General features: G+C 34.6%; 1 protein-coding gene across 2 annotated transcripts in view; it reads right to left on the bottom strand.

Annotated features, from left to right (window-relative positions):
- Window positions 1–2,155, bottom strand: part of LOC110018256 (transcription initiation factor TFIID subunit 12b) — a 25,828-nt gene extending 23,673 nt beyond the window's left edge. For both annotated transcript variants that reach the window (XM_020715522.1, XM_020715523.1), the window contains exon 1: window positions 1,482–2,155. In XM_020715522.1, coding sequence (XP_020571181.1) covers window positions 1,482–2,036 — 555 coding nt within the window. In that variant the 5' untranslated portion in view covers window positions 2,037–2,155. The remainder of the gene's footprint in view (window positions 1–1,481) is intronic.
- Window positions 2,156–10,568: the final 8,413 nt, after the last annotated feature.

The raw sequence follows: 10,568 nt of genomic DNA, 5'->3' as shown, positions 1-10,568 counted from the left end.
ATGATCTTAATTTACTAGAACTAAATGAAAATATGACACTAAATAGGACGCAATGGAGAAAAAGGATTCATGTAGCCGACCCCACGTAGTGGGATTAAGGCTTTGTTGTTGTTGTTGTTGTTGTAGACTTTGGTATTATATGAAGAGTCACACTAGAAATGGTGTAGAACTAAAATTGAATACATGGAATGTAGTTTTAGTAGTAGTAGCTCTAGTAACAGAAGTGTAACTTTGGGTGATCAATTTATTAAAAGATGTGAACGATTTAAATATTTAGGGTCTGTTGTTCAAAGTGATGGCGATATAGATGGGGATGTTAATTGTAGAATTCACGTTGGTTGGTTGAAGTGGAGGAATGCTTCGAGCCTTTTGCGTGATAGAAAAGTACTGCTTAGACTGAAAGGAAAATTTTATAAGATGGTGGTGAGACTTGCAATGTTCTATGACGTTGAATGTTGGCCTTTAAAACAGAAGCATAATACTAAGTTAAGTGTTGTCGAGATGAGAATGATTAGGTGGATGAGTGACTTTACACTTAGAGACAAAATGAAATTAATATCTTCGTGATAGGGTTGGTGTAGCTCAAATGATGGACAAAATTAGAGAGAGTCTTCTTAGATGGTTTGGTCACATAACGTCGAACATCTTATGATCCGATTAGGACAGTAGATGTTTTAGATTTGACTTATGTTAAGAAAGGCAGAGGTAGACCTAGGAAGGCTTGAACTTATTGTATAAAAAAGGATCTCAATTTATAAGAACTAAATGAAAATATGACACTAAATAGGACGCAATGGAGAAAAAGGATTCATGTAGCCGACCCCACGTAGTGAGATTAAGGCTTTGTTGTTGTTCTTGTTGTTGTTGTCAAAAAATCATCATTGACAGGCCCAGGCATAGCTGAAAGGAATTAAGGGTTGATATTTGGTCAATAGTAATAACAAATCCAAAGCTAACTCCATGATTCCACTAAGATGAAACTAAATTCAATGATTTGTAATGCTAGGGTGTTCCTCAAAAGAGGAGACATATGACTATCTCAAAAAATTTGTATAAAACTAATGATAACAGTGTTGGTGATTTTATACAATCTACAACTCTATATATATTTTAAAATTGTTAAATTCTAAAATACGGCTCTCAAGATGTAAAAACAAAAATTATCAACAAGACATACACAATTAGGATGCATATAAAGATTTTTTAACGGTCCCTAAATATTTGAATTAGATAATCGTGCTTTTTTCAGGCATTTTATGATTAAGACAAAAAAATTCTCATAAGGGTGAAAGGCACATCTACTGTACCTCTAATCTTGTATACTGTATCGTTATTTCATAACACAATTTCTAGTTAAGTTCATGAATATGTTTGAAGCATTATCCGCGAGCATTTCCAAGCTCACACAAAATGCTTATCGTTAGGTATGATTGTCAAAGACAATTAGGCCGAAATCACTTCATCCTACAGCAAAAAATTACCTGAGACAGAATTTGCGATTGAATATTGAAATGTGCCGCGGCCTGATTAGGCAGCATGGGGAGCTGTCCAGCTTGACCAATCATGGCCGCCCTAGCCATTCCGCTGCTCAATTGCTGCTGCTGCTGCGCTGAAAAGTTCATTTGGCCGCCGTACATCCCCTGCCTCAAGGCGCCGGCTGCACCCATAGCTGTGCCGAACTGTTGCTGTATCTGGTTCACCCGTTGCATTGAACCCGATCGCTGGAGCCCAGGCTGCATTGGAAAGTTGGGGTTGGATGACATAATATTGCTCTGCTGCTGCTGAATTTGCTGTTGCTGAGGCGTCGCCGATGTCTTCGTCGAGAAATCCAGTGTCCCGGTGGGAGTGATCTGGGGCTGGGAGTTGGAAAGCTGAGGGGAAGGCATCTGGGGTAGATCGATGGAGGAAGGAGAGGGAGCAATCGAGGGGGAGGAGAGGCTAGGGTTTTGGGTGTTGTGCAGAGAGATGTGATCACCGCTGCCATTTGCTGGTGTAAAAGGTTTTGGGGGCGAAGACGATGCCGAGTTCGCCGCCATTGATGGATTATCGATGGTCAGGTAGTGGATAGGGAGAAACAGAAACCGCGATCGGGAATAATTGGGGACAAAAACACTGGCGGCCGAACGCGTTTTTGGGGAAGCCTATAATCAATTGATTATCATAATCATACTCTCTTAATTCTTATTCATCAAAAATCATTAAAATGTCACTTAAATTGATGAAAAAAAAAATACATGATAATTAAAATATAGAAAGGTAAAGATATACTATATTTGAAATGATTTAGAATAATTTGATTAAATATATATAAATAGTAATATTTTTTTTTATTTAAAGTATAATGAAATGAATATAAAGCTCAATGAAGGCCAATAATCATTGTGATCATTAGTCGTGATAACTAGCTGCTGGCGATCAATTGCTAGTAAATGAGTTGTAATAACTGCAGGCGGCGAGAAAATATTACGTACTACATGCGGTGAAATTGCATCTGAACCGTCATCCAGACGTGTGGTTCACCCACGTAATAATTTTTCACAGACTGCACGCAACCACCAAAATATTTTGTATTATGTATTGGAAAAAGATCAAATTAGCTAATTTTTAATTACATTTTTTATTCAAATTAAATTCAACATATGCCCGAGTTCTATAATTATTTGGATTTAATTTACCTTACACCTTTAAAACAAGCTTCAAAATAGCCCCTAAGCTGAATATATAAACAACAATCATGCAATGGCTACTTAAATAAAATATTTTATAGCTATTTTATGATATATTTACCATTTATTATTCAAGTGATTAATTAATGATGAATTGGGTGTATTAGCCATGATTGGCTTGAGTAAATTTTATTAATTATTTTTTATTAGTTAAAGCATCATGGTAATTATTAATTGACTGGTGAAATTGGTTCATCATGATTTAATATCCAAGCTATTAGTTGATATCATTAAATTTCATGAAAATTGTATTCTTTTTTTTTCCCAAATTAAAATTTTTTGCTTGTTTGCTATATTGCAAATAGTGTTAATAATTAACATAATAACAAACGTATGATTGTGATTGGGCTACATCTTTCAATTAATGATGGTCGGGCAATACAAGTTGGGTGAATATAAGATAATTATGACGATGAAGCTACAATAAACATACCATGACGATCGGGTTATAGTGGTTGTATGACGATAATTGCAGACAATGATTGTTGGATGTAGTTTTTTGGCCTTCTGGATATATATATATATATATATATTATATGAGAGTGTGGGTCTATTTATAATATTTTAAAATGTCATTTCCATCATTTAACTATAATTCTTAAACACACTATTTGAATGATATTGTTAATTCTCACAGATTCTTTTGATATATAGGAGGTCTAATAATATCAAAGTTGAAGTATTTTGATTTGGTCATTTAGATTTAGATCGAAATGTTTATAATATTTTTTGTGTTCGTCTAAACAAAATATTCACTTTAAGTATACTTTAGTATTAGAGTTTAAATTTTGAATAAATAAAGTGTCAGAATTGTCCCGACTATTTGCATGTGGTCATTTTAGTCTCTAAATTAATAGAAGTGCCAAAATATTTTGGCACTTTACTATGATTTTAATATTACATTAGGATTAGGATTTGATCAGACTAAGTTATGAATGATATATTATTTGATTAATTCATTAATGAGTCTAATGGCATGATGGAATTAATAAATATGCATGCTAGCCCCCTTTGTTAGCTCTCTCAGGATTTGGTTTTCCAGGCTTCCTTTTCGGCATTGATAGCTTTCCAGGTTCTTCTTCTGGTGTGCTTCCGGATTGAATCTCTCGGGCAGAGAGAGAGAGAAGGAGAGGAGGTGAGGAGAGATAAAAAGGTAGAGAGAAAGACTGTTTTATTGTAATCGTCGATGTGATCGACGGGTGTAATTCCTCAAGTCAATAAAATCCTCTGCAGCTTCGTGGATGTAGGCGATTTGCCGAACCACGTAAATCTGTGTGTTTCCGTTGTATTTTTCTATTTTGTGTTTTTCTCGATCTAGTTTTTTGATTTATTGTCGTTGTTTTTCACAACAACTGATATCAGAGCTTTGATTCGAGGTTGAAAAAAGGACAATGAGCGGAGACGAAGTGATGACATTCGAGATCGAGAAGTTCAATGATACATATTTTGCTTACTGGAGGATGTAGATAGAGGATTATCTCTGTGGGAAGAAACTTCATCTTTTGTTATTAGGAAAGAAACAGGAAAAAAATGGATGGGGTGAAATGGAATTTGTTTGATCGACGAGTTCTAGGGGTTATACGATTAACCCTGTCGAGGTTCGTTGCCCACTACGTCATCATCAAAGAGAGGACTACTGCAGGAGGACTACTGCAGATCTCATGGCGGATTTATCTGATATGTATGAAAAGTCATCAACGAATAACAAGGTGCATCTGATAAAGAAGCTGTTCAATTTTAAAATGGAGTAAGAAACATATGTTGCACAATATCTGAATGATTTCAATAATATCATAAATCAATTGTCGTCTGTTGAAATTGATTTTGATGATGATATACGTGCGTTGATATTATTGACATCATTGACAAATGGTTACAAAAATCCATGAGGATGACAGTTAGCAGTTCTGCAGATAAGTCCAAATTAAAATATGATGATATTAATGATTTGATTTTGGCTGAGGAGGTGCGTAGGAAAGATTCTGGGAAGACCTCGGGTTCGAGTTCGACACTGACTGTTGATTTCAGAGGGATATCACATGACAATAACTCTAACATAGGAAGATCAACATCAAATTATGATCAGCAGGCAACCTGTTAGAATTGTGGCAAGACTGACCACATAAAATGAAACTGAAGGAATCCCAAGAAGAAAGTGAATGATAATACAAATGTGGTAAATAAAGAGATATACGATGGGTTATTGCTAATTGTTCACAATTTTGTTGATGACTGGATACTAGATTCAGAGGCTTCCTTTCATACATCTTCCCACCAGGAGTTGATGCGAAATTATATTTCAGGCGACTTTGGGAAGGTACATCTGACTGATGGAAAAGCTTTGGACGTGATGAGGATTTGAGACGTTGATATTGCACTCCCTAATAAGAGCAAATGGACTTTGTAAAAAGTCAAACATGTTCTTGAATTGAAGAAAAACCTCATTTATGTTGGGCAGATCAATGAGGATGGTCATTCAATAGCGTTCTCAAATAGTACCTAAAAGGTTACTAAAGGAGCATTAGTACTACGTTAGGGTAAGAAAATTGACACATTATATATGACTAAATGTTTACTCATGTGTGGACACATGAGTCAAATGTGCATTATGGGGAAGCAGAAGAAAATCAGTTTCCTGAAAGGAGACAGAGCACCAAAGGCAGGAAAACCGAATATTGTATGGACAGATGGTAGAAAACCACAGAGCTATGAAGAAATATTGCAAGATGAAAGTTCAAGCAAGTGAGAGCTGACAAAATTTCCACCATGGAAGAAGGAATTGCATAACAAGTGGATGTACTGAGTGAAAACTGCTTTTGATGATAGTAAGAGGTACAATGTTGGACTTGTTAGAAAAGACCTTCAGCTGAGGCAGGATATTGCCCAAATACTGAGAATTGTAAGCAAATTCATGAGTAACCTGGGAAAGAGCTTGGAGGTACAAGACTATATTGACACTGATATGCAAACTAAGGATGTTAATCTTGAGAAACAAAAGTTATGTGCAGTTTTAGTTGGTCTTCTGACATGGAGACCAGGGCTTTGAGTTGCAAAGGTAGAGGAAAGTGGAGGAAGGTGGATGATATCACGTTTGAAGAAAAAGACGACACAGCTAGTAGATGTTGCCGCCAGTCCACCAGTCATCAAGTGAGAGATTTGTTACGAATATGAAAACCGTGTTTAAATTGACATTTTCTCATGTTTGACAACAAATTGGATTTGATACTCAAAATTAATTGCTCTTAATCCCTACAATGATTTGTTGCAGAAGAGAAAATGAAATAATTAATGAGCTTCATTAATTATTTGATTAATTCCTTAATGAGCATAATAACATGATGAAATTAATAAATAGACATGCTAGCTCCCCTTGTTAGCTCCCTCAGGATTTGGTTTCCCAGACTTCCTCTTCGGTATTGATAGCTTTCCAGATTCTTCTTATGATGTGCTTCGGTTTGAAGCTCTCGGGTAGAGAGAGAGATAAGAGGAGCAGAGGAGAGAGAAAGAGAGAAAGAGTGTTTTATTGTAATCTTCAAGGTGATCGACGGGTGTAATTCCTAAAGCCAATAAAATCTTATGTAGCTCCGTGGATGTAGGAGATTTGTCGAACCGCGTAAATCTGTGTGTTTTCGCTGTATTTTTTTGGTGCATTTTTTCTCGATTTAGTTTTTTGCTTTATTGTCGTCGTTTCTCACAACATTTAATTCTCACAATCATAGATATCAAAGTTGAAGTATTTTGATTTGGTTATTTAGATTTAGATCAGAATGTTTATAATATTTTTGTGTTCGTCTAAACAAAATATTCGCTTTAATTATATTTTAGTCTGAGAATTTTAAATTTTGAATAAATAAAGTGTCAAAATTGTCCCCGACTATTGTGGTTGTTTTAGTCTCTAAATTTATAGAAGTGCCAGACTATTTTGGCAATTTACTATGATTTAAATATTACATTAGGATTTGGATATGATTAGATTAAGTTTATGAATGGTATATTATTTGCATTATTTTGTTGGATGGTAAGATCATTTAGTTTGAAACTAATGTCATATAAAAAAAATATGTGCATAATATAAAATCAATCGAATGTCACACTAAGATAATTATTCTAATAATTATTAATAATAATGTATTAAATTACATTATAATAACACAGCAAGAGAGCAAATGAATGTAACACTCATCATTAAATTTTCCCTTTATTTGTAACCCTCATTAACGATAAATGATTGTAATTAACATTTTAAAGATTTATAATTTCATTCTTAAGTTCATAATTCACTATAATAAATATTGAGGTTGTGTTCGTTTTAACTTTTTGGCCCATGGTCGGTTCAAAACTCGATTTTGGAGTGTTTGGATCGATCATTCGTCATTTTCTTGTTTTGAACCCGCATCCTAATTTAATAAAAAACAAAACACAATGACCATTGTACGTTCCAATTTAGGATATTTTATAGGTTATTATAATCATTAGTTCACAAGCAACACATTAAAAACCGTGTTCTTCAAATAAACAAATTGCTTCTGAAACATCAGCTTTTAGACAATAACTTTTGATCTGAGATTTTGTACAACCACAGCCGAAACAAAGGCACCCTGAAACTATTTTCAAGTTTTATAACTTTCTTCATTGAATATTTGTAGCTATTCTTCACTCTTTCTCCACTGATTAACCCATTGAGACATTGATTAACTCGTAAGTTCTTCTTTACATGCTCCACTTTTTGTAATAAACAAGTTAGACACAATATGATATAGTTAAATTTATCAGCTCTTCCTATGTAGCCTTTGATTTCTTTTTATTAAAAGTTTGATAATATTTTATAAAGGCAAACCTACTGAGTGGTGTTGAGATTTACAATCCACGTGGCGGGGCTATAATCTTTCTTTGAAAAGGAATAGTTGATTCCTCCCATAGTGGAGCGCTTTTTCGGTCAGGAGACCTGACGGTCCGTCCGTATGGTACGCTGACCAATACCAATAAAATTTTGCCGCGTGAAAAATGTGGGACCCGCTTGTCCACGTAATTTAAAAAAAAAATTCACTGAGGCTGACCCGACCCGATGTACGAGCCCGCATCTATTCTTCGAATATCCCGCCTTTAGAATGTCGAGGAAAACGTTTCGAAAATACTCTCCGATGGCTTTTCTTCTACGTTTTCGTCGCTCGCTCTGCTAGGGTTTCACATTTCCCTCGTTCGCTAACTTGGAAGCCTTGAGACGATGGCGTTTGATGATCTGGAGTATGCGCAGGCCGAAGAGAGCTCAATAACAGTATCAGAAGAGGCTGAGAAGACAGAGGTTGAGCAGCCAATGAAGTCAAAGAAGCAGAGGAAGAAGAAGGAGGCGAAGAGGATGAAGGAGAGCATTGAAGAGGAAAACATGTACTGGTATTTGTCATCGTTTTATTCTCAGGTTATTTTTAAGTTATTAGTTTGATTATTATTGGGTTATTCTTGAGTTACTCCGAAACGTAGTACTTATTGACAACTATTCCATGTTATTCATGTGTTATTTTTAAATTATTCGTAGGTTATTTATAAGTTAGGCGTATCTTATTCACTGGTTAAACTTGGGTTATTTTTAGGTTATTTGTAGTTTATTTTTCAGGTTATTTGTAGGTTATTTTTCGGTTTATTTGTAGGTTATTTTTCAGGTTATTCGTAAGTTATTATTGGGTTATTTTTAAGTTAACTCGTGGGTTATTTTTAGTTTATTCTCAGGTTATTCCTGGGTTATTTTTTTTATTCTCCTGGGTTATTTTTAGTGTATTGTTTTGTTAATTTTGAAGTAATGCGTAGGTTATTTTTAAGTTATTTGCAGGTTTATGCGCAGGTTATTCATAAGTTATTCCTAGGGTATTTTTAGGTTATGTCAGGTTATTCGTAGGTTATTTGTATGTTATTTTTAGTGTATTATTTTGTTAATTCTGAAGTAATGCGTAAGTTTTTTTTAAGTTATGAGTAGGTTATTGCTAGGTTATTCCTGACTGATTTTGAGGATATTTTTAAGTTATTTTTAGTTTATTCCTAGATTATTCTTGGGTTATTTTTAAGTTATTTGCAGGTTTATGCGCAAGTTATTCATAGGTTATTCCTGGGATATTTTAGGTTATGTCAGGTTATTCGTAGGTTATTTGTACGTTATTTTTAGTGTATTATTTTGTTAATTCTTAAGTAATGCGTAGTTTTTTTTAAGTTATGAGTAGGTTATTGCTAGGTTATTCCTGACTGATTTTGAGGATATTTTTAAGTTATTTTTAGGTTATTCCTAGGTTATTCCTGGGTTATTTTTAAGTTATTTGTAGGTTTATGCACAAGTTATTCATAGGTTATTTCTAGGGTATTTTTAGGTTATATCATGTTTTCGTATGTTATTTGTACGTTATTTTTAGTATATTGTTTTGTTAATTCTGAAGTAATGCGTAGGTTTTTTTTTAAGTTATGAGTAGGTTATTGCTAGGTTATTCCTGGTTGATTTTGAGGATATGTTTAAATTATTTTTAGGTTATTCCGGGGTTATTTTTAAGTTATTTGCAGATTTATGCGCAGGTTATTCATAGGTTATTCCTAGGGTATTTTTAGGGTATTGTGTGTATGTTATTTGTAGGTTATTTGTTGATTGATGAATAAACAGTATTAATAACATGCATCTTATTCCTGTATATTGATGACTAAAATTCTTTGGTTATTCCAGTGTTAATAACATGCATCTTATTCCTATAGGTTGATGAATAAACAGTCAATGAATTGTAAATGTCGACCATCAGTAATTAGAGAGGTGTTGGATAAGGTTCGACCAATTGTTGATCGGGAGATGTGGTCAACTCTGGAAAGAATAAAGCTTTATCAGTTTTTTGATCTGCCCCCATATCCTCAAGATCACATCCTAACTATGCACATATTGAATTGTTGGGATATGAATAGATTGTCTTTCAGATTGGGGGGAAAGAGCTAAGTTTTGATGCAAACCAAGTTGCTTTGTTGATTGGCATGCCCAACAGAGGTCCTACATCAACTTGGGCTAAAAAACTCGTCAATGACGTAGATGCAAGACAGGCAAAGAGTGAACTATTGGAGAGTTCATCTGCTAGTCTTGATAAACTTATTAAATTTTTTTTTGTCTAATTTATCATTTCCTTCCAGCAATTTTAGTGTACCCACTGGGCTCTATTCATTTGCTGAGAATGTAGATAGTTTTTCTTCATTTAATTAGGCCGCAACAGTATGTGACCACCTAATTGAGCAACTCAATGCTTGCGGGATGAAAATAAGGATGGGTCAGTCATTGGGATACATGAACGACTTTATTTTTCTTCTAACGGTTAGTATATTGCTCAACCTCAATCAGAAAAACTTTTTTCATTTTATTTGGGTTATATTAATTTCTGATTTATTAATCATGTTTATGCAGCTGTGGTTTTATGAGCGCACACTTGTGATAGCCCCGGCTTATCCTGACGCCAGACCTCGTATGTTGAGGTGGCCAATAAATACAGGATGGAACCCTTCGAAGATCCATTTAATCTTTAGGCAGCTTAGTCCTGTACAGGTGAATGATATTAATGTTTGTTTTAAGTTCAGGATTACGTTTAATATTTTGCCACCTTATTTAATTTTTATGATGAATTTTTTTTGCAGATTCTTGATTCTTTTGTTGATGTAATAGACGAGGAGCATAGTTTACTTGCCCCTCTAGCTGACCCACTCTCGTCTCCTGCAAAGTCAATTGGAGAACCACAAATTCACACTCACCAAACAACACCAGAGTCTCATGGTGATATTCCTTTTGTACATACTCGCAGCATCCCGCCACCCACACAGTCACATTTGGGTTTAGAA

The sequence above is a fragment of the Phalaenopsis equestris genome, unplaced genomic scaffold, assembly GCF_001263595.1.
Source record: "Phalaenopsis equestris unplaced genomic scaffold, ASM126359v1 Scaffold000006, whole genome shotgun sequence".
NCBI lineage: Eukaryota > Viridiplantae > Streptophyta > Magnoliopsida > Asparagales > Orchidaceae > Phalaenopsis > Phalaenopsis equestris.
This window is presented reverse-complemented; position numbering and strand designations above follow the sequence as displayed.